The sequence below is a fragment of the Arachis hypogaea genome, chromosome 16, assembly GCF_003086295.3.
Source record: "Arachis hypogaea cultivar Tifrunner chromosome 16, arahy.Tifrunner.gnm2.J5K5, whole genome shotgun sequence".
In the NCBI taxonomy this organism is placed as follows: domain Eukaryota; kingdom Viridiplantae; phylum Streptophyta; class Magnoliopsida; order Fabales; family Fabaceae; genus Arachis; species Arachis hypogaea.
In genome coordinates, this window is record NC_092051.1 from 11,661,449 (window position 1) to 11,686,064 (window position 24,616).

Below are 24,616 nucleotides of genomic sequence, written 5' to 3' on the forward strand. Positions count from 1 at the left end.
CTAAAAAATAAAAAAGATCTTTTTTATCAAAATAATGGCGCCCAAACAAACACATAGTTGAATAGAATTTTCTCCGATTTATGCTAGGCAAATCGGGGTTTGATGATACTTTGGTTTTTTAAGACGGGTGGATGAAATTAGTGAGAGTTGAGTTGTGGAGTAGTACATTGATGATGAGTTGATAACGGAATGAGAATATGAAATTGAGAATTGATGATGGTTATGATGAGTTTGGGACCAGAATGTTGACAAGGATTATATATTACTGATATGCTGAAATTTGGTAAGTCGGCATAGGGGCTGTGGCAGTCTCCTACTCACATAAAATACATTGGTTTGGAAAGTCGCTATGCGCCTCAGGCAAGGACGGTGGTAAATCCTGTTTGTCGAGGTACGGCATCGGCGTAGGGACCGTGGCAATCTCCCGCCTATGTTTAGATGTGAGGGCTGTGGTAGTCTCCCACTCACATAACCTTCTCTGCCGCAAGAGTAAACTCGAGCATTATAACCTGAAAGAGTGTGTCGGACACTATATCCACGGGGCGCAGAAATAAGTGGGCTAGACATTATACACCAGGAAGCGCCAAGAAAAAGTGAGTAGGGCACTATATTCCTGGGCGTGACAAAAACGCTACATCCGAAAGGATGTGTCGGGTTGGCAGTTGAACCGGCAAGTGATATCACGAGTTAATAGGATAGACATTCATCATATGAATCTTCTATGTACTTGTTTGTTTTTCTTAACTTTTGTTATGCCTAAATGAATCACATGTCTACTTACTATTTGATTTACTTGCTGTATATGTATATCACTTGTACTTTACTTGTTTGCATTACCTGTGTTTTCTGTTGGAATTGAGGAGATTTGGTAGGCGGTGGCAATGGAATCGCATGGAGGATAGGTTGGTGAAGGCTGTGGGACAGCAGTGACTAGTTTAGTTAGATATCCCTTAAGTTAGATTACCCTGTTTATGGTTTAATTCATACATTTCGTTAAGCTTGAATATCATTATATCGATGTGAAGTTCTAGAATTGTCTTTGGCTTCCCATAACCTTATATCTTATTTATTGGGCACTGTTACCATACTGAGAACCTCCGGTTCTCATATCATACGTTGTTGTTGTTTTCAGATGCAAGTCGCAATCCACCTCGGTGAATTTGCAGATGGTGACAGAGCGGATGATGGATCACATTTTAGTCTTTTATTTATTTAGTTGTAGATTTCTCTCACTTTTGATTTTTTGTATATTTTGTTGTTTTAGAGGCTTTTGCGTTAAACTTAGAGAGATAGGAAGTAAGCCTTTTATAAAATTCTGTTGTATCTTTTGACTAGTCAGCCTAAACTTTGCGGGCTGCGGCTAGTTCCCCTTTCAGATAATGCACACACACACACACACACACACAACTTGTTTATCTATTAGCTACTACCTTGTATCTTGGAGCTTTATGCAAGGTTGTATATATTATGTTCTGTTCTTGTCGTGCCTACGCGTTTAAGTTATCATGTGTGAACGTTTTACATTTGTAATTTCACATGGAGCTTTATGGAAGGTTGTATATATTATGTTCTGTTCTTGTCGTGCCTACGCGTTTTAGTTATCATGTGTGAACATTTTGTGTTTGTAATTCCACTTTATGCGATTTTGAGCTTTCATTCATTCATCAAGCTTTTAGTATTATTACTTTTTTCTATATATATATATATATATATATATATATTATTGTATGGGTTTTAGAACGGTCGTAACACTTTATTATCCTTTGCTTTATGGCTAAAGGTAAAGCTTAGGGTGATATGGTGTTACATATATTATCTTAGTTTAATATATACATTTAATGAAATATTATTTGAACCTTTTATTTATATTTTTTATTTTTTAAAAATTTCTTTATGGATATGGTCTAAGAGTGTGAAGGACACATATTATAAACTGAATGTCACGGCCTTGGACACACTCCAACACTACCGTGCCGGCACTCGGACTTACTCGAAGCACGTCTCGAATTACCTCTGCTCGGTTCGTCTTTGTCTCCATGATATGGTTTAAACATACTCATATGGAAGACTGGGTGGATCTTCATAGAGGGAGGAAGTTGTACTTTGTAAGCAACCTCCCCATCACGTCCAATGATCTCAAATGGCCCTTCGTATTTGCGGATTAAGCCCTTATGAACTTTGCGAAAGACTTTGAATTGTTGTGGAAGAAGTTTAATCATTACCTTGTCTCCCACTTGGTAGCTTGCATGCCTCCTCTTCTTATCTACTCATTTCTTCATCCCCTTTGCAGCTTTATCGAGGTAAGAACGAGTGACATTTGCTTGTTCTTCGCATGACTTAATCATATGATAAGCTCCAGGGCTCTTCCCTGAGTAAGAGAAAGAAAGAGAGTGAGGTGTAAACGGCTGTTATCCAATCACAATCTCGAACGGACTCTTCCTTGTAGACTCACTCCTTTGCAGATTGTATGAGAACTGAGCAATGTCTAGAAGTTTTGTCCAATCCTTCTGATTAGCGCTTACAAAATGCCTCAAGTAACACTCGAGTAAGGCATTCACTCTCTCAGTCTGCCCATCGATTTGAGGATGGAAGCTTGTTGAAAAATGAAGCTCTGACGTAAGGAGTTTGAACAGCTCTGTCCATAGTCGTCTTGTGAAGCGTGGATCTCGATCAAAAATGATGCTCTTAGGTAATCTCCAATACTTCACCACATTCTTGAAGAATAGTCGTGCTACTTCCTCTGCAGTGCAGTCCGTAGGGGCAGGTATAAAGGTAGCATACTTCGAAATTCGATCCACTACCCTAAGAATAGATCCAAACCCCTCGGACTTTGGTAAGGTAGAGATGAAATCTAGAAAGACACTTTTCCACGGTCGCTATGATGGATGCAGATGTTCCAACAACCCACTTGGTGTCTTATTTTCAACCTTATCTTGTTGGCACACAAGACAAGTCTTCACATAGCTCTCCACTTCATCTCTCATTTGAGGCCAATAATAAGAAGATTCAATAAGTGCCAAGGTCCTTCGCTGACCTTAGTGACCAGCCCACTTGGTGTCGTGGCATTCTCTTACTAATTTTATTCTTAGATTTTTCCATTTAGGGATGTATAGTCTTTTTCCTTTAGTATAGAGAAGGTCGTCTTCGAGTCAAAATCTTTTGGTCTTACCTTCTCTAACCAAATCCACCAACTTCTTGGCTAATAGATCATGATGCAACCCTTCTTTGATAATATGCACAATATCTCCTTCGACCATAGAAATGGCTGGCAACTCAGTCTTACGGCTCAGCGCATCTGCTACCACATTAGTCTTGCCTGACTTGTATTCAAATTCAAAATCAAACTCAACTAAGAAATCTTGCCACCTAACTTGTTTGAGGCTTAACTTCTTCTGAGTTTGGAAGTAGCTTGTAGCTACATTGTCTATCTTGACGATGAAGTGTGAACTAAGCAAGTAGTGACGCCAAGTTCTCAGACAATGCACTACCGCGGTCATCTCCTTCTCTTGGACAATGTATCGCCTCTCTGTATCATTCAACTTGCGACTCTCAAAGGCAATAGCATATCCTTCTTGAATCAGAACCCCTCAAATAGTGTAGTCAGAAGCATCCGTGTGGACTTCAAATACCTTTGAGTAGTCTGGCAGTGCCAGTACTGGTCTTTCTGTGATAGCATCCTTCAACTCATCGAAGGTCTTTTGACACTCCTTTGACCATTCCCAGGAGTGATTTTTCTTGAGAAGATTAGTTAATGGTGCAGTCTTGGCGGAGTATCCCTTGATAAACCTCCGATAGTAATTAGCCAACCCAAGGAATGACCTCAATTCAAATATCTTATTTGGCAGCTCTCATTCTTTGATAGCCTCCACCTTTCCTTGATCCATGCAAATAGTTCTATCTTTAATGATGTGTCATAAGAAATGGACTTCGTCCCTTGCAAAGAAATACTTTTCCTTATTCACATATAGGTTATTCTCTCGCAAGATCTTAAACACGGTTCGTAAGTATTCTATATGTTCCTCCAAAGTATTGCTATAGACAACAATATCATCCAAGTAGACCACTACAAACCGATCAAGGTAAGGTCGAAAGATCTCATTCATCAAGGTACAGAAGGTTGCAGCAGCATTAGTCAAGCCAAAAGGCATCACCAATCACTCATACGATCCATACCTCATGACACACGTAGTCTTAGGATCATCACCATCGACAATCCTCACTTGGTGATAACCTCAAATCCAGCTTTGAGAACCACTTGGCTCTACCAAGTTGATTAAACAAATTGGCTATCAAAGGAATAGGATATTTGTTCTTGATGGTTACCTTGTTAAGTGCTCGATAGTCGATGCATAGTCTCAGCGAAACATCATGCTTCTTTTGGAACAAGACTGGTGTGCCATAAGGTGCCTTTGATGGACGGATGAACCCAGCATCTAGCAAATCTTTGAGTTACTTCTTCAACTCCTCAAGTTTTGGCAGTGCCATCCTATTAGGTCCTGAGGCAGGCAACTTTACTCCTGACTCAAATTCAATCTTGTGGTCCATCTTTCTCTCAGGTGGTAGTTGTTTTGACAACTTGAGAGGCATCATATTCTTATTTTTTTCAAGGACATCCTTAATTTTGGGAGGAACGTCTTCTCTTTCAGATGTTGACTCCTCTTGTAATAGAGCCAAATATGTAGTCTCTCCCTTCTTGAACCCTTTCTTGAGTTGCATCACAGAGAGCATTGGTGGTCCTCTAGCTTTAGAGACTGTAGGGACTATGCATGGAGATCCTTTCTCCATGACACATACTATGTCGTAGTCATAGTTGTAAAAATCGAACCGGTGATCGAACCGGTCAGGTTACTGGTCCACTGGTTTATTGGTTCAACTGATAAACCGCTGGTTGAACTGGTAAAATCGGTTTTACGTAAATAAAAAATATAAAATACTAAAAATAGTCATAAACTTAATAAATTCAAAATACATATCTTTAGTTATTCACCAACATTTTAAAAACAACCAAGTTTCAAAGTCTAAATATAATTGATATAAAGATAAACATGAAATTAGTTAGTACTAGTACATTAGTATCTTAATTAAACACAATAAGGATAACAATTCATAAACTAAATCCAAAGAGTGATTTCGAAGTCGGCAAGTTGCAAAAGTATAAAACAATAGCAATCCTAAATTCCCTAATTCCTATTCCCTATTCAACAAGACAGCAACTTTAAAGGCTTAAATAGTTAAATTCACAGCAATCTTAAATAATTACATTATTCACAGCAATCTTAAATATTCACAGCACATGCATATTTATAACAGAACAACATTAGATTTACATTATTCATATTCAACAAGCATATTCAACACCTCGGTTTCAAGCATTAGTCAACAAGCATATTCATCCCAGAACAAATCAACAAAACAACAAATTTTCACGTTTTCAACAAGCATATTCAACACAGAACAAATCAACAAAACAACATAATTCATATTTCATAGATTCAAGCTTTCAACAAGCATATTCATCCCATAAATTTTAAGTTTCAACACATAATAGAATAACATAGGAGAAGTGCAGTTTAAGGTTGTTGGAGAACAGAGGAGAAGTGCAGAACAACATTATTCATAAGTCATAACACTGTAACAGCAAGAAGTGCAGAACAGACTACAGAGGAGAACTGGAGCTAACCTGTTTGACAGAGCAGAAGAGCGAGGCAACGGCGAGGTCGACGGCACAGCAACGGCGAGGGCGACGGTGCGGCAACGGTGACGGCAATGAGAGACATCTGCGGGTCTGTCCTGTTCCTACTTCCTTAGTTCCTTCAGACTTCGGAGTTCAGACCGGCAGTGAGACGAAGAAGACGACGGCGGGCGGCTGGCGGCAGTGGCTGGGTGAGTGACACTGTGACAGAGTGAGGTGAGGTGGTGGCGGAGAGGGTTAGCCGTTAAGGGATTAGGGTTGGGGGGAAAAGTGGAAAGTGGAAGCTAGGCCTGGGAGTGGGGTTTGGGGGGTACCGTGCGTATACGACGAGACTTTTCTTTTTTTTTTTTTATAAACCAAAACGACGTCGTTTTGGAAAATGAATAAAAAAAAAGAGCTTCCGAACCGGTCGGTTAACCAGAAACTGTCGGTTTTCCAGTTTTCATCAAAACTGGCCGGTTCAACCCGATTCTCAACGGTTCTCTTCCTTATCCGATCATATCACTCAACCGGACCAATTAGGGGTCTGGTTCACCAATTTTCCGGTCGAACCGGTCGGTCCAGTCCGGTTTTTACAACTATGGTCATAGTATGACATAGGTATTATATTTGCCTTCCTTTGCAAATCAAGCCCGATGACTATTTTGAAATCGTCCATGGGTACGGTACTACTGAGAAATCCACAAGACCCTTCCAAGAACCAATAGTCATCTCAACCCTTTTTGCTATTCCCTTAAGGGGTTCACCCTTGGTATTCACGGGTTTGAACCAGCCATTCTTTTCGGTGATCTTCAACCCAAGCCTTTTTGCTTCATTAGGTGTGATGAAGTTGTATGTAGCACCAGTGTCGATCATAGCCGGGTTTTTCATTGATAAAGACTTTTACATATATCAAACCTTTCTTTTCTGCGGTTTTTGCCTCTTTGCCTTTCACAGCATTCATGAGTTGGATAGATCCAACACACATATTTACTTGAGTTTGGGCCTCTCGTTCCTCGGCGATAGATGCCAGAGTCCCTAACTCGGGACAATCCTTCATTTAGTGTGGTCCCTTGCACACGAAGCATTCTCCTTTTGGCATAAAAGTCTTCTTCTTTTTCTCGTACTCTTTCTTTGAAGAGTATTTTCCTTCTTTCTTGGTTGAGAAACTCTTCCACTTGTCTCCCCCACCTTTAGTAGAACTAGGTTTGGAGGAAGACTTGGGTTTAGAGTCTCCCCTATGATACTCAGTGAGTGATTCGGCTACCACGATGGCCTCATCGACATCCTTAACATTCATTCTTTGTAGTTCTTGCTTTGCCCAAGGTTGGAGTCCTTCAATGAAGAAGAACAATGCATCCTCTGATGATAAGTTGGGGATTTGAAGCATAAGAGTTGTGAACTCCTTTACATAGTCGCTAATTGTACTCTTGTGCTTCAACTCCCTCAACTTTTTTCTTACTTCATAGACCACATTCTCAGGGAAGAATTGTCTTTTTAACTCTCTTTTGAAATCTTTCCATGTGGATATGTTGTAAGTATCCTTTTTCATATCTACGCATTTTCTCCTCCACCACAAAGTAGCATTATCAGAAAGGTAGAGAGCTGCAGTGTGTACCTTGATTGCTTCTTCGACCACCCCTTCTCCTTCAAAAAGTACCTCTCCATTTGCCATAGGAAGTTCTCCACCTCTCGAACATCTCTCACGCCCTTGAACTCCTTTGGCATTGGGAGATCAATCTTTGTCGTCTCCCTAATAATGGTTGGTCGAGATTTTACTTCCTCGAACCAAACTCGAACTTCCTCAAATAGTTTCAAGGAATTCTCAAGCTTCTCTTAGATTTGGAGCATGCTTTCTTTGAAAGCATCTAGTTCTCCTAACACGTGAGTCTCGAGAGTCTCCTTGTCATGTTCTATCCTTTGGAAGCGCTCATCCATAGAGGATAGAACATTCTCCAACATAGAAACTCTTTATTCTAAAAAGTTAGAGTTCTTACATTTAGGCTCACTTGAATAGCGCACCTTCTTGCTTCCCCATTGAGAAGGAATAGTATCCCTTCCCCTTTGAGACTCAACATGCTCAATGGTTACACTAGAAGCCATACCCACAAACCACTTGTGCTCCCTCTCGAACCTTTCTCTAATGCCAAATTGTCACAGCCTTAGACACACTCCAACGCTACCGTGCGGCACTTGGACTTACTCAACCTCTTGAGTTAAGACCAAGTCAGCCTAACCCTCAGTATTTAACAAGAAAGCTAAGAATACAAGAGAACACAAGAGAAAAGAAGTTTTGGTGCAAAGAACACTTTATTACTCAAGTGTTTATTACAAATGACTCACACATGACTCACACACCAACTCTAACTCTCACGTCCTATTTATAGTCATCCACCTCCTTAATGGATGGTTATGATTAAATCTAATTAACAGTCCAGATTAATCATCCAGAACTTTCATTACAAATATCTATCCTATCACAACTTTCTATATATTTCTAGATTATTCCATACTACTTCTCATACTTCTATATACATCCATACTCTTTTAGATTACTCTATGACCTTATAGAGTCTTCTAAATCTGGGACCTTCTAAGACATTCTAGAACATTCCGGAATCATCTAAAGCATTCTCAAACACTCTAGAAAACTATACAAATACCATTAAATCTAACATTCTAAAATTTACCGTGACATGAAGTATTAGTTGTTTATAAAATATATATATATATATATATATATATATATATATATATATATATATATATATTCTTATAAACACTGAGATATTTATTTATTATACTATACTTTTTTTTAATTTAAATATTTTGTGAATTTTTTAATTTATACTATTGTTTAGCAATTGTATAAATGACAAAAAATATAAATTTATTTTATACAAGTTAAATATGTACGTAAAATATTTATTTTTAAAACTTTTCAGGTATAAATACAACAAATATTTGATTTTTTGTGCATTGCACTCATACACACCCTAATATATTTACAATTTTAACTACTATTAAAATATTACCAATAAAATAGTAAATGATAATAAATGGTAATACAATAATTTATTTGAAAAAAATAATTTAATTTTAAATTTCAAGCTTCTAATTTTAAAGAATTTGAATGGTAAAATTCAGCTTTTTAAAATATAAAAAGTTTCTAATATTTTTGAAAAAAAATAATTGTGTTTGATAAAATAATTTTTAAACTTTAAAAATACTATATTATACATAAATATAAGAATTAAATATAAAATTAATTAATTTATAAAATTATATTAGACTTTTTAATTTTAATAAACACAAATTATTTTTAAAAAATTATACTTTAAATGTTTTTTAAATTTTTTATTTTTTGAAAATTATAAATACAAGTGCAATAGTGCATAATCTTTTTTTAATTTATGAAAAATAAAATAAAAAATTTGTATTTGTAAAAATTCCAGATACATCTTAAAAAAGTATTACTCAAAATCAAGCGTTAGGAGAGTGAGATGTAAAATTTGACAAAGGAGTAAAAGGACCATAACATTTAAATAAAAAGAAGAAAGAATTAGAAAGATTGATTTTTGATGTGCCCCTCTAAGAAATGAATCGGGTCAACGGGTCGGGTTTTGAATATTTGACGGAACAAGGGCAGATAAAAACATGAACCCTAAGCAAAAGCAAAACCCTAGCTCCATTCCCTCAGCAGCAAGCAGCTCCATCCACCATGGTATGTCCAACATTGCTTCTCAACGGTTCCACACCCTACTCTCTGTAGATTTAACCTCAACTCTCTGAATTTTTGTTTCGTTTCAGGGCATCGATTTGAAAGCAGGAGGTAAGTCGAAGAAGACCAAGCGTACAGCCCCCAAATCCAATGATATCTACCTCAAGCTCCTCGTCAAGGTACCTTTCTTCATCATCATCACTTGCACATTCCTCTGTTGTTTACGTTATTCAAATTTTGGCCCTATTTCCAGCTATACCGTTTCCTTGTTCGGAGGACTGGTAGTAACTTCAACGCCGTCATCCTCAAGCGTCTTTTCATGAGCAAAGTCAACAAGCCACCGCTATCTCTCTCCCGCTTGATCCGTTACATGAAGGGAAAGGTAGCTTTTCTATGCCCCTTTCTTTATTTCAATTCATTTGAACTGTATAACTATAACCTGAGATGTTAGTTTAAAGAAGCTTTTGTTTTTGTTTGTTGGATGGATTAGGAGGATAAGATAGCTGTAGTTGTTGGAGCTGTGACAGATGATATTAGGGTGTATGAAGTGCCTGCATTGAAGGTAACTGCCCTGAGATTCACTGAAACTGCCAGAGCTCGGATTGAGAAGGCTGGTGGCGAGTGTCTTACCTTTGATCAGCTTGCTCTTAGAGCTCCTCTTGGCCAGAACACAGTATGGATTTTAATTCAGCTCTTGTCTCTACTTAACTATATTGTGTGCTCTTCTCTTCTGTCTTTGAGATTTCATATTACGAATGCTTTACCCTTGTAATGACCAATTAGTTACTCGTTATGGTTATCGTCTTAGCGGATGTCCCCATTGCTATTCCAACACTCAATATCAATTTGATGATTGGTGATATTTGGAGTCCAGAGTTTCTTGTACTTGGCACATAATTTGCTTGATCCCTGAACGATCTTTACATTTTCACCCCCTCAAACCACTGTATTTTCTATTTATATAATAACGTATTATTTGTCTCCAGCAACTTTCATCCCAGTTAATTAAGATCCACTATGACAGTTGCTATTAGGGCCCTACTCTGTGTTCTGCATTTCTGCTAGGATAGCTTTAGAGGGAACAGAAAATATAACTAGCACTTCTGTTCTACTGTTTTGCTAGGTGCATTGTTAGGGTTTCAAAATAAAAGGAAATTATGATTTAAAACTTGTTTTTTTTCTTTTGAAAATATTTAGCTTTTATTTAAGTAATGATTTCTTTTCAAATCAACTAGTTCTCTACGGAGGAAGGAAAAATGTTAGCAGAGTATAAAAAATAATGAAATTATATTTGGGATATTGTTTCAGGTTCTTCTTAGAGGCCCTAAGAATGCCCGCGAGGCTGTCAAGCACTTTGGACCAGCACCTGGTGTGCCCCATAGTCACACCAAGCCCTACGTTCGTGCAAAGGGACGGAAATTTGAGCGTGCTAGAGGAAGAAGGAATAGCAGAGGCTTCAGAGTTTGAGTTCTGGAGCTCAAAGATGAAGGATTTTCCGTTTTATCATGTGACCGTTCTGTATTGTTTTCCTTCTTTTTGTGTCGTTAAAACAGTTGATTTTAGTTCAGTTTTTCTTCCCTCAAAGGGGAAAAGGGATTGGAACTCGCTCAACAATTTTGGTTTATCACTACTGTTCTAATGAACTCTATGAAAGGATTAATGAGTAGATTTTCTTCATTTGTTCATGATCGTTACCTTTGCTTGTCTAATTGATTATTTTTTAACTTGTTTTGAACATGAATTGTATTTTAACGTAAAAACATGTCTATTTGCCGCACTCAAAAGCTATTCAGTTTCCTGAATTACTTAGAACAGAAGGCATAAATACACGTAATTGCCAAAAGAACCCCACCTAGAAATCATTACAGATCCAGGTCATGTGGGAATGACTCAATGCTCGAACTGGGTGCGGATGGTTTTTAACGCGTAATCTTATTCTTTTATACGTAACCTAAGTTGAGGTAGCGAAATCCTTGGAGCCAAAATACTGAAAATAGAATGTACGAAGGATAATGGAGATTAAAATTTCTTTATGAAGTCGTGTATATGGGCGCTGATCTCGTCTGGCCTTTCCTGATTTATAAAGTGAGCTACTCCTTCCATTACAACCAGTTCTTGCAGGAATGGCACCTCTTTCTTGAATCCACCATCATGTATATATTCCTTAACACCCGGAGTGTTATAGGTAACATCCAGGTCTCCCACAATGAACTTCACTGGAACTTTGATCTGTACTCCAGTCCACGGTGCTGTCAGCTCCCAGGTTCTGTACACAATAAACAAATTTTACTTGATCATTGATGCATTTGTAGGTCTGGTTCAACTAATTCTAGAATCTAGAGTAACAAGAAAAGTAATATGATTATGAAAATTGAAAACACATATATCCATAAAACAACATTCGTTCTGTCACAGTTAACGGAAGGAATATGAGAATATAATAAGGAAGGAGTGGATGCAGACCAACAGACTCAACAGGTAGTAGAATTGACTTGGTACTATTGCATGAATGAAAATTTTAACTCCAGGCAGCTACAATATACGTATATTAATGTTTAACAGTGAGAGTTAGAAGAAGCTTACAGGTCAATAGCTCGATAGTAATTTAGCCCGCCTGTGAAGCCTTTCTGGTCAAATTTGCTAGCATAATAATTGATATCTTCTTCAGTCAGCCATGAAGGTAAAGCAACCCGAAGATTAGGTGAACCGCCAAATCCGATCTCCTTGGGCACACAAGGCGGGCGTGGATCGCGCGACACAAGAAATGTTTTTATTATTCTTGAAGTACCAGCTCGGGCAAACTCTTCTTCGGCCTCCCCAGGTTTCTGCGGCACACCAAATACAACATATTAACCTGTATACGGATGCATGGAACTAGCAATTTTTACCATAAGACATAAAAGTGTATTTAAACTTGTGGTCAATTTTGAATTCGATTCGACAGGTACTTATTCATGAACATCAGGAACTTAATTGTGAAGGTTGCATTAAGAAGCCTACATTATTGTTTGGAACTCAAAACAGGAAAACGATGGAAGAAAAAGTTGAGTCAAAGAAGAACTAACACGCACAAGGGACAATATTTTGGCAGTAATTAGAACATTTAGTTAGCATAGTACAAGGTACCAAATTAAGTATTTAGTCCCCAACATCTTTTGAGCACAAATAACCAATATGTCATTTCTTTCTGAACTTAGACTGATTATTAAAGCAAATACGAACCGTATATTAGACTATTACAGACGTTGCTGTGAAATTAAGGTAAGAACTAAGAACTCAAACAAGGTTGAAGCATTATACATATATTAAAAAACTAATTCACCTAAGCAGAACGTGCATAAGTAGTCGCAAACATGAACGAATGCAATTAAAGGACAAATTTAGAGGATTAAATTCGGGTAGAAAATTGACCTGGAACCTGCAGATGTAGTAATCATCGCCAAGCATAGCCCTCAAGCTCTGAAGGGGCTTCCACTTAGGGTTTCTGGGTCGGAAAACGACGCTCATGTTGACCAAGGCCTTGATCCGATCGGGCCTGAACAAGCAGAAGTACCAAGCCATGGCGGCTCCCCAGTCGTGGCCGACGAGGAAGACCTGGTCGATGCGGAGGGCGTCGAGGAGTCCGACGAGGTCACCGACGATGTGGAGGGCGGAGTAGGAGGAGGGGGAAGGAGGGGCGTCGGTGTCGCCGTAGCCGCGGAGGTCGGGGGCGATGCAGCGGTAGCCTTGGGCGGAGAGGGAGAGGAGCTGGTGGCGCCATGAGTACCAGAGCTCAGGGAAGCCATGGAGGAAGAGGACGGCGGGGCCTGAACCTATGGATACCACGTGCATTTTAATACCGTTGGTGTTGACCCACGTGTGTTCTATCTTCTCCATGTTTGAGAATTCTAGCAAGATGATGCAGAGCGAAGATGATGCACCGTTTAGTGTTTATCGCTTTTGCCCTGCCCTCTCCTTTCTTCAATACAATACAAAGATTGCTCGGTCAAAACCATTGACTCTCTACTCATTTTTTTATTTGAGAGTAAATACTAAATAGTCATTAGACGAATTTCAACATTTGTTTTTTTTATAAAATAACTCCCAAAAAATATATTTTATTTGAGACAGTTTGGTCAATAATTTATTCTTTTAGTCAATTATTAAATTGCAATAAAATTATTAATCTACTATTTTCTCAACATTATTACTATTATCACTCCTATTCGCTCCAATCTTTTTCTCCATCTCATTCTTCTATCATCACCCATGTCCACCACCCAATCTCACACTACATTATTAATGTCGTCATTCTCACTTTACCTTTTTTTGTTTTATTCTATCTCTCTATTCATTATTCTATTTTACTGTCCTCACCTACTAATACCAGTATCAGAAAAGATAAAAACACTAAAAAAAACTAAAAAACATGGGAAAGTTTTTAGTGGAAAAAGTATTCTCCAAACCTTGATGAACCAAGTAGAAAGATGTTGATTCAAGGGCCAGGATGGCTTTCGTACAGCAGTTCTCCCCAATTCCATATTTAACCCAAACTTTAATAAATTTGCAGAGCGGTTCAGTGTTGTTTGGTTCGATTTGATTTTTAAGAACCGATTTATCTATTTTTTGGACGAATTGGGTCAATATTTTTTTGCTTATCATGGTACTTAGAACCTGGGCTACCCTCTTCAAAAAAAAAAACCTGTAATACAAAATCCAAATCCCCAAAAAGCACCCATAAGTACCACGCACGTTCTAATGGTCACCGTACTCGGTGACTCAGTGCAGCGATGAAAAGGAGACGACATTGGAAGGGTATTCGGCGCAACGGCGGCAACTTAGGGAGAGCTCCGTATACTCAGCGACAAACCTCGTCGAGGTTGGGAGATTGAATTAAGGTGCCTGAGGGTCTTTAACAGTGGCGACGACGACACCTAGTTAGCGTTGCAGATCTTGGATGGAGAAGAAAATGGGTCTGATATGAGAGATAGAAAACAGAACACAACCACTCCTAAGACACAGCGACATGATGAAGATGCCATCTCGCAAAATGGTGTTGGCAAGAAGAAGTTCGTAATGGTCGTTGGTAATAGATAGTGGCAATGGAGGTGGAAACAAAAATACAAGACTGGCGTGGAGGAGGGAATTTTTTTTTTTGGGTCGATAGGAGGAAAATTGTTTGGCGATAGAAAAGTTGTTGGTTTCGGGTCCGATGTCGCAATAGGCCTGGACTCTTGTCGAAAAAAAAAAAAGGCCGAATGCTATTCTATTACCTTAATAATGCTACCCCAATGCTCCTGTAGAACTGGTCAAGTAGCACTTCTACAAAGTACCCAAAAAAAAAAGTAGCACTTCTACATGGACATGTATCTGAAAAACCTTGATGCAGATGCAAAATGTTGTGCTATTCTATCGCAAGTGATTTCAAGATTAACCTTAATTTGGGAGTTGGTGTATGAGAAACATTTGTTTGTTCTTATTAAGCCATTTTAATTACAGCATAATGAATGCAGAGAATTAATAATGGAGAAATTCACTGAAGTAAAGTAGTACTAGTCAGTATAATGTAAGAAGAAGGTTGCAGATGGAGTTCAGTTTGGTTAGCAAGCTGGGACGCATTTTAGAGCGTAGCAGCAGCCATAAACATTACACGCAGACAACACCCCTGCCGTAGGTGGTTAATAGTAAGTGTGTGAAAAAACATAGTCTATTGTAAACAAAAAGCGATACAGCATTATCCACAAAATACAATAAACTTGGTCTATTGCCAGGAATTAGTACATCAAGTAACGGAATTCTCAAAAAGTGATACACAAAGATAATCTACAAAATACAAGTCTGGTTAACAACATAAAGATAGCATGATTCAGGAGCATGCAGCATCGTTGCTCCATTGGACCTACAGTACTGTGACTGGCTCAGTTGACATGACCTCGAAGATTCCCACACCTCCAGGCTCGAATTTGCACAGGCTAGCAAAGTCTGCCCAGCCTCCGGAGATGACCCCGAAGCTACCGTCTCGCTTGCCACTAAATCTGGTGTAGGTGACCTCGACCTCAATGTGTCCGTGTGATAGGAAGAGTGTGTGTCTCTGACCAGTGAAATGGCTCAGATGAGGGACATTTAGCTGATTGTAGCATAGCAGCAGATCATTAACAGAGAAAAAATTTATTGATGAAGACACGTACAAGAAAATGAATTGGTGCCTTACCAACAGGTGAGAGTGTAAGACGCGGTTAGTGAGGTCCATGACAAAGAATGGCCATTTGGTTTTGTGTGTTTCAGCTATCGCTTTCGCCTTGTGTGAGGAAGGATTATTGATACAGCGGGCACGCCGGTAAGTACCTTTCGCTTCGTACGGCGGTTCCTTGGACGGTCAGGGCTGGTATGTGTTTTCGCGGCCACCGAAGTCAAAGATACGTACTTGAAATTCATAGTTGCCCTTGTGCTTGAAAAGAAGAATTGAGTCTAGACTAATTTGGTACGTCCGGTAGAACTCTAGCCAACTACGAGTCAATGTGATGCTACCATTTTGCTGTTGTTTCCAGAAGCACCGATGGCCGATACCCCTGCCGTCAGGGACTACCAGGGTTATGTAGGGGGTCTGGCTTGGGAGTTTGTCTGGACCGATCAAGAGGGCCTGCGAAAGAACTGGCAAGTGTTGGCCAACACATTGATCATTCAGGAAGTAATAACATTGGGTGTCTTGTGATGTACGTGTCAGCGGAGGTGGCTTACCAGTTTGAAGCATGCGGGCCTTATTATTAGCTTCAGAAAATGCAATGGCCGGTGTTGCTGTTTTCGTTGAACGTCTGTTGCAGGTCGCTTCCCCTTATTCCTGGATGAAGACATGTTCACCTATTACAGAACAAATAACAGCCTTGAGAGTCATAATGTGGATGGAGTGAAATAGTATATTAAACAATAACACATAATAGTGGGGCTCCGCTATTGAATTTTCAAATAGTTACACATTGTCACGGCACGCGACCAAAAATTGAAGGAACCGAAAATATCGTTAGGGTTTAGGGTTTCATCTGAGAAGGGAAAAAATTGGAAGCGAACAACAGAAACATGTGCAAAAGCTTTGAAATGTAAATCAAGGGGTTCCAGAGTGAGTCATTTTTTTACTATTGCAACTCAGTGGCTCTACCGAGAATCGCGAAGTAAAGCAAACAGGCAGGCTAGCCATGGGACTAAGGAATGATAAAAACCGTCAGGATTGCATGTTAGATGAAACATGCAGAGAAGGTAGCTGGCGCAAGATAGTGGAGGCAAGGCAAGGGTTCAGCAAACAATGCACCCCTGTAAAGGAACACCACCAACGAGATTGGATAAGGGTTTTCCCTACCGTCGAAGCAAAGGCCCCATATGACGAGAATGACGATGCAAGGAAACATAGTAATAAATTTTTTTTTGCAGGAAAAAATATGCAACATGTACCGACGGACTCGGTTGTTGATGATATCAGTTTCACACAATCAGATTGCGGGATTCCGTGAAGCAACCAACAGACGGTCTAAATCGAATCGCAGTAAGGGATTTGGGATGACTTACCTGGATTGTGTTGGTTGTTGTTTCTGGACTTAGGAAACTTTGTGTGAGAGTCTCCCGGAAGAGGTGTTGGTGGTTGGATGCAAAATGACGAAGGGGTAAGGGTGTTATGGGTTCGAATGAAGGCCGCAAGTATTTTTCAGCCGGTGTAATAGAGGAAAACCTCAAGCGTGTCCTTCATCTAATTTTTATTCGGAGGTATGCGGACTTGAATAACCAGTATAAGGTAAACATTTATGTCTCCTCACTGACCTGTGTTGACTAGTATCGCCCTTGTTTGTAGGAGGGATTGGTGGTGGCGGCTCTGTTGAAGGTGAACGCCACGATAGATGCGCTGGACAGGAACATTGTGAGACTGCTTGAGGTATATATATGGTGCGGTTTTTTTTTTACAATCACACTTACTAACCGGCAAGTGCACCGGGTCGTACCAAGTAATACCTTACGTGAGTAAGGGTCGATCCCACGAGGATTGATGGATTAAGCAACAATAGCATTTGATAGGATTAGTTAGACAAACAGAAAATAGTGTTGAGATGCAATATAAAAGACATTAAACAATATAAAAAAATATTAAAGATAGGCAGATAAATAAGTTGGGAATAAAATATTGAGAAGATAGTTAAGATTTCAGAGTTATCCATTTTTCCGGATTAATTTTTCTTACTAACTATTTTAATCATGTAGGATTTAATTTATGACAAACTATATGTGACTAGACCCTAATTCCTTAGACCTTCCTAGTCTCCTCTAAAATTCATCAACAGCCAATTCCTTGGTCAATTAATTCCAATTAGAGGGTGATAATCAAATTCCAGTTTATATGCCCCAAAAACTCTAATTACCCAAAAATAAAAGGATTATATGTCACGTATCCCGTTAAGTCCAAATAATTAAAATTTAGGAGAATATGTTTTCAAGCTGTTGTTCAAGTAAAGAGCTTTTCCAAGTTTTACAGGAACTCAAATAGAAAGAGGGTCATACTTCCGTTCCACCCAAATTCATAAAATAAAGAACGAAAACAATTCTTAAATTATAAATCCATACATAAATTAAAATAAAAAAAGCAATAAAATCAATCCATAGAAATAGACAGAGCTCCTAACTTTAACAAAGGAGGATTAGTTGCTCATGGAATGTAGAATGTAAATTTGTATAGAATTCCCTAATGGAATCCCCCTAATGGTCTCTCTACAAAGGAAGGAAAGTTTTTCTCTTTTTATAACTAATCCTAATAAATTTAAAATCTAATATTTAAAATAATATCTTTTCCTAATTTTAGATTTGAATTTAAATTTGAATTAATTAACAAATCTTCAGTTGATGGGTGGGGACCACTTGTTCTGTCCATTCTGCAGCTTCCAATCTGTGTTTTCTGGGCTGAAAATTGAGTTAAAATAGCCCAGAAATCGCCCCCAGCATTTTTCTGCATTTTCTGCACGTGGCGCATGTGACGTGTCCGCGTCGTCCACGCATTCGCATCATTTGTGCAGATTCCAGTCCACGCGATCGCGTCAGGCACGCGATCGCGTCATTGCGATTTTCTCCATTCCGCGCGGTCGCGTGAGCCATGCGTCTGCGTCGGTATTCGCTGGTCATCTCCTTGGCTTCTTCTCTTTCTCTGCAGAAACTCCATCAAATTCCGCCAAATGCTACCTAAAATAAACAGTATTGTACAAAACTCAAAATAGCATCCATAGTGGCTAAAATATAATTAATTCTTAATTAAATTCAACAATTTAGATGCAAATTCACTAGGAAAAGATAGATAAGATGCTCACGCATCAATATGATCTTCGTCCATCTGCATGCATACTCCATTTGCCCTTAGATTGGCCATCCCCCACTTCGGTTTAACCCAGATCTGTCTTTGCTTTCCCAGTTTCTCGAGAAAGAGCACTCTCAGGTGGACGTATTAACTGATGGCCTTAGGAAAGCACTCGGCCAGGTTGACGAATGCCTTAACAAGTACGTCAGGACGGGAGTGGAGCCTGGGACGAGGACCGTCGGTGCCGGGTCCCAGGTCACCGCAGCCATGCTGGAAAGAAACGCTCAAAGGATGGGAGAACGGAGCACAGCGACAGATATCGACATCGTCGACCTAACTGCGGGACCTCGCGAGGGACACACGGCAAGACCCGGTAGCGAGGGTGGAGCTAACATCAATCCTAGCATGACGGAACACTAGGCGGACAACACCATCATGTTCGGGTCGATGCTCCATAATGATCTTTGCATGGCGCCTGGAGTGTCGCGTCAGACGAATCTCGCATGGACCGCACATGCCACGCAGTAAACATGTCCCATTCCACCCCCAACACATTCGGTAACGCAGCGCTTGTAAGTGAAGCTGGACAGCCCTATAGGCGGAGTGTTGTATTACCTGATCAACCACTTGTGCACTCGCGTAAATTATTTTTTTCACTCATTTTCTGTGTGCTCCGACATGACAGGACACGATGGACTCCAATGTCCGAAGCGGTGCAAACATCATAGGAAGCGGCTCGGCTTTTTCGCCAAAGTTCATCAAAAGAGGGGAACTCCCCGACGACATGAGAACACCTCCGAAAATGCGGAGAAACCCAAGACAGCAGAACAGCCAACACACTCCATCACCTGGAGCAGTGACCTTCCCACCGGTAAGGCTTATATTGTCAGGATTAATGTATCATTTATGTCGTACTCAAAGTACAACGGAATTCCAAACACGACGTAAATTTATTTATTCTACCTACAGTTCATACGTGTCGGCGTCAAGATAACCCGCCAGATGGGTTTTCCGTTGGAGGCGGCCCAGATGATAGCCTACATCTTCGGCGAGTGTATGAACCCTGACGAGAAACTGTTTCGTCGCGGAAATCGCCAACTGGATGGAGAGTCGTTTTCCTCGCTCCTGGCTGGGAATGAACCATCAGCCTACATCCTGGAGCTGCTTGTGCTCAGGACCACATGGACACAATCGCAGCTGCAACGGTGTTCAGTCTGGTCCCTTCCGCTGATATTTTCGGTAACGTCTCCAAACTATGTCTATCTCGTTTCCTCTTGTTATTCGCTGCGGTTACGACCGCTATATGACTGGACCCTCTCACACATGACAGGAATTTGCTCTGACCGAGGACATCGATGATGCCACGCTGATGGACTACTTTCGTGGGACATGGCTACCAAGGCCGAACGGCCTGAGATATGTAAGCATTGTTGTGGCGCATACTGCGCAGAAAACCAAAAATAAAAAAATAAATAAAATTGTGCAATACCAAAAAACCAACCAACATGCTCCTTATCATTCCTGTTGTCGCTCATCCCTTACCAGAAACGCTAATGCTTGACTCCGTGCCAGATCTATGTCCAGATGAAGGATGTCATCGAGGACATGAAGGAGACTCACTATTACCTGATGGCCGTGGAGGTCTCCACTCACCGGATGTGGATATTCGACAGCTTTCCAACATAGGACACTGTTATGGGAAGAAAGTTTGCGGTTAAGTCAGTTGTACGTAATGATATTCTATTGGTCCCATAATGCCCGGAATTCGTTGTGTTTGCATCTCTATTCAGAGGGTTGTATTTTGTTTTTTTTTCTTATTGTCGGAATAGTTTTGCACTTGTGGGCCTGTTAGGCTTAGTCCAAATCACGTATAATAATAATAAAAAAAACGAAAACAAAAAAACGGTGCCTCCCTTCGGTCGGATTAGAACTAGTTTTTTTTTTTTTTTTCACATGGCACAACACCCATACCACGTATTTTTGCCCAGTAAAAAGCAAACAACAGAAACTCACCGTTAACTCTTCTCCCATCTCATCTGCTACCGTTTTGCAGGCCAGGGATCTGGACAAGATCTTGACTACCATGTTCCCAAACATCGACGTCTTAGGAAGGAACCCACCGCTGTTTGAGTGGAATCCGGACTTCGTCCTGGGGATCACCAACGAGAACAACTGGTACGAATTATTGTATTACGTCAACCATATATATGTGTTCTCCAGTTTTGACAGGTATTCACCAATTTCTGTTTCCGGGAGTGGCCGCTGAAAAAAAGTTACAAGGACAAGCTGTGGATGATGCTGTGGTTTCAAATGGAGCAGATGTTCACACCCAACCCGGTCCTGCAGAGGAAGGTATTCAACACAACTTTTTCCACGCTGTATGCATGTTAGAACGATTCCCGTTGTATAAAGATCTCTTAATGGACACATCCATATATGCCTTTAATTTATCATGTTGCAGAGTATCGAGCAACTGTCTAACATGATACAAATTGACACTGCGTTGGCTATTGTAAACGAGCATTTCAATGAGCTCCGTGATGAGATAAGGCAGCGGGTAAAGGTGGACTGGAATAGCTGGAGAGTGATAGCCGCCGTGCTGCCATGACACTGTTGATACTGTGAGCTTTATTTTGATCATGCTGGGCTTTTCATGCCCCCTTTTATTGGCGACCAGGGTGGGCCGTCACTTTGAAGTGGTACCTACGCATCCTTGTGCATGACTCCACTTCGACATTATAGCTACCCGACCCGCCATTTTAAAAATTTATGTCATTAGGTTTAACTGATTGAATATATTTTGTTGCATGCGTATCCACCGTTGCATGCCATGAACCACCGCTTTTTTTGTAAAATACTTGACACCGTGCACTGCATGTTAAATTAGCATGGATTAAATTTTATTTTCTTTTCCATCTATAATTCAATGGAGTCTGCAAGTACACTATCTTTATTATCATTCCCACGACAAATCCCCTTGTGGATTATTTTTTTTCCCCTAACTGATGGATAGTGCCATACTCTTAGTACCAGGAAAGCATGGACATTCGACGAAACACAGTTTCAAAGTTATAGGAAATTTCGTCTCGAACTCGAACATCCCTAAGCCATTTAGCTCTCCAACGTAATGAAAACTTTCATTTGGCAACAATGTCTTGTTATAATTCCTTGCGTCCCACCCGCTAACCACATGACTCGGTTTACATTAACATGTTTTAATTTAATTATTCAAACACAACCGCAACTATTGTTACAACACAGACCAACACATTTAGGAGGCACATCCTCACAAGCTGCATTACATACTCCATCATTTTAAACAAGCAATCATACCAGAAATAAAGCGTAACTCACATAACCTATGAATACGCCCCTTCCGGATATCACATCAACTCGTAGAACGCGTAGCAGCCAGCCATATTCAATCCAACACGATGCGTAACCTCCAGCAAGGATAGTTCAGCCAACTCACTCAAATTCGTAATAGTCCTCACCTCCTTCTCCTGCTTCCATGCTATCGTAAGCCGCGCCAGCCTCAAAACTATCGATGTTTTCCCATATACTTGATTGTTGACACTTGCGGAAATTGTGCCCGCCCTTTCCACGCAATCGACACCTCTGAACACGGCAAAATTTATCCCGGGAGGAGACAACTCTTCGACCGCACCCTTTGTACCTTGTCCGCAACGGGTCCCGAACAGACACCCTGCTGACCTCCTCAGCAACACCCAGCCTTTGGCGATGTTTGTCTCGCAGGGATTGGCACTCCTTTACCAACCTTGTTTTCACGTCCACGTAGTCCTCGAAGATCCGTCAAGACAAGCTCACCAGCTCCCTGCAATCATCCAGCATCGCTGCATGCATGCTCATGTATGTCGCGTCTGGGATCTCCCCAACACGTACTCCGTCGCTGGGTGCACGCGGCTGCTTTGCCCTCTTTGTCCACCAATCAAGTATTAGGCTTTTGGGGATAGCCATCATGTTCAAATAAACTAGAACCCCAACCATGTGGACACAAGGAAGCTCGAACGACTCCATTCACTGACAAGAACAGCTGAATTTGTCGTCTTCCTCGGCCCACGACACGGCCCATGATCTCTGCTTGCAGTACATTGCAACCTTGAACAAAACACAAGCGCTCGTACTCTTGTTGGACACAACTCTCACATTGCTGGCTAGCATCAGCACCTCCCGAAACAGTTCGAAAACCTCTCTTGTATAAACCGTCGCAGCGAATTGCTCAATGGCTTCGAGTTTCGTTTTTACAACAGGCTCGCCGTACGCAGACTTGTAGTCTGCCACTAGTTTTCTTCTCCTCATGAATTTCAGATAGAGTTGGAAGTGCTCCACAAACTCCCTCAGATTGTACCCATTGTGTATAAATTTCCCAAGCTTCATATTCAAAGCTTCGCACCTCGATGTATTCTTCAGTCCTGCAAAAAATTTCCCCCGGATATGCGCATTAGACCATGAATGCTTCTTTTCATACATGTCCGCTATCCACATATGATCCTTCAACCCGTGCTCTGCCACGCTATCCGTCCATATTCTCTCAAATTCGTCAACCTCTAGATCTCCCATCAAGCATAGACAGAATTTCCTAAGAAAACCCGGCCGTCCAACTCTAGCAGTGGCGTTCCTTAACAAATGCCAGCTACACAAACTGTGATGTGCACCAGAGAAAACTGTACTAACCGCATTCTTCATGGTGAAGTCCCCGTCCGTGATGACAGATTTCGGCTGTTTTCCTTTCATTGCCTCAAGAAATGACCGCAACAACCACACATAGCTTCCTTCGCTCTCGTTGCACAAGATGGCGCAGCCGAACACCACCGTCCTCATATGATGGTCCACCCCTGAGAATATTACCAAAGGGCACTTGTATTTGTTATGACCGTACGTTGCATCAAAACCCAGGACATCCCCGAACACGCTGTAGTCATAACGACTTGTACCATCGCACCAGAAGAGATTTTCTAGCCTCTTGTCAATATCCAGCAAGTACCTCCAGAACATCCCAGAATCAGTGGTCCTTAAAGTTCCTAAGAACTTCAACGCGGCCTCAGCATCTGTCACGCTAGCCCGCCTTTGCTTCTCTATCGCATTATATATAATCCTTTATCTCGAACCCAACAGTCTCGAATCCCCCTGACTGATTGGCAAAGGCGCGGAAAATTGTCGGCACCCGCAACCCAGATTTTCTCATGGAATTGATTTGGTGCAAATCACCTTCCTTGACTGCTCTGTGTGACCGCGACAGACCCTAAACCTCGCATCCAGCATGGGATGATTATGGTTATCGCAGAATTGTTCAACAAACCATTGCCCGCTGGCATCATCAACGTGGGCCTTAATCCGGGCTTCACACCCGCACCGCGTGATTGGTCGAGGATCCATCTTCCTGTCTTCCCGCTGCATGTGTTTTCCGTCTCGCTCTCCTTCCCCCGAGCACACAAATATCTGCCAAATGATTTCGCCCTCCGCCCCCTGCTTTGTTCTGCGACCCACCTTGGACCTCCTGACCGAGAATCCCTTGCTGCGACCGTATTCGTTGTAGTAGTCATAAGCTGCCTGTAGGCTTGTGAACTCCGTCGTAAGGACGTCCTTGACTGTCAGGGAAGAAAATTCAATTGCACCGAAGGACCCTATCCCGTCAACAATCCTCACTGCTGCTCTGCATCTATGTCTGCATCTGTGGTGGACGAATACATCGCTTCTACTTCCTCTACCGGCACGGTTTTGTCGCTCATCCCATCATCCGCATTCTGCAACGAACAATATGCGGCATGTGTGACAACAGGCGGTGGGCCACATTAACATAAACCGGTGGACAAAAATTCATAAAATGAGCAACAAACACACCTGCGATGCATGTACTCGGTCAAAATTATATGAAAACTCATAGTTTCGCTCCACAAATCCA

The 24,616-nt window shown here is 40.8% G+C and overlaps 3 protein-coding genes across 3 annotated transcripts; 1 reads left to right on the plus strand and 2 right to left on the minus strand.

The window, feature by feature from the left end:
* The first annotated feature begins 9,244 nt into the window (after window positions 1–9,244).
* Window positions 9,245–11,077, plus strand: LOC112756408 (large ribosomal subunit protein eL18). Its single transcript, XM_025805003.3, has 5 exons — window positions 9,245–9,395; window positions 9,482–9,571; window positions 9,646–9,774; window positions 9,883–10,065; window positions 10,701–11,077. The coding sequence occupies exons 1-5, from the start codon at window positions 9,393–9,395 to the stop codon at window positions 10,857–10,859; spliced, it is 564 nt and encodes a 187-aa protein (XP_025660788.1). The 5' UTR covers window positions 9,245–9,392; the 3' UTR covers window positions 10,860–11,077.
* An 83-nt stretch (window positions 11,078–11,160) lies between these two features.
* LOC112756407 (epoxide hydrolase 1) lies at window positions 11,161–13,413 on the minus strand. Its single transcript, XM_025805002.3, has 3 exons — window positions 12,804–13,413; window positions 11,976–12,217; window positions 11,161–11,658 (listed from the first exon to the last, which is right to left on the minus strand). The coding sequence occupies exons 1-3, from the start codon at window positions 13,266–13,268 to the stop codon at window positions 11,412–11,414; spliced, it is 954 nt and encodes a 317-aa protein (XP_025660787.1). The 5' UTR covers window positions 13,269–13,413; the 3' UTR covers window positions 11,161–11,411.
* A 9,318-nt stretch (window positions 13,414–22,731) lies between these two features.
* LOC112756646 (protein FAR-RED ELONGATED HYPOCOTYL 3-like) lies at window positions 22,732–24,257 on the minus strand. Its single transcript, XM_025805268.1, has 2 exons — window positions 24,014–24,257; window positions 22,732–23,789 (listed from the first exon to the last, which is right to left on the minus strand). The coding sequence occupies exons 1-2, from the start codon at window positions 24,255–24,257 to the stop codon at window positions 22,732–22,734; spliced, it is 1,302 nt and encodes a 433-aa protein (XP_025661053.1).
* Between the last annotated feature and the right edge of the window lie 359 nt (window positions 24,258–24,616).

Bases quoted from the DNA above. Each gene is read 5' to 3' on its own strand.
- LOC112756646 (XM_025805268.1), bottom strand. From the start codon at position 24,257: ATGACTACTACAACGAATACGGTCGCAGCAAGGGATTCTCGGTCAGGA. The intron at 23,790-24,013 runs GTTTGTTGAACA...ATAATGCGATAG, and splicing joins GATGATGCCAGCGGGCAATG to AGAAGCAAAGGCGGGCTAGC.
- LOC112756407 (XM_025805002.3), bottom strand. From the start codon at position 13,268: ATGGAGAAGATAGAACACACGTGGGTCAACACCAACGGTATTAAAATG. The intron at 12,218-12,803 runs GTCAATTTTCTA...GGTGTGCCGCAG, and splicing joins ACTACATCTGCAGGTTCCAG to AAACCTGGGGAGGCCGAAGA. The intron at 11,659-11,975 runs GTAAGCTTCTTC...TATTGTGTACAG, and splicing joins TACTATCGAGCTATTGACCT to AACCTGGGAGCTGACAGCAC.
- LOC112756408 (XM_025805003.3), top strand. The intron at 9,775-9,882 runs GTAGCTTTTCTA...TGGATGGATTAG, and splicing joins TCCGTTACATGAAGGGAAAG to GAGGATAAGATAGCTGTAGT. The intron at 10,066-10,700 runs GTATGGATTTTA...ATATTGTTTCAG, and splicing joins CTCCTCTTGGCCAGAACACA to GTTCTTCTTAGAGGCCCTAA.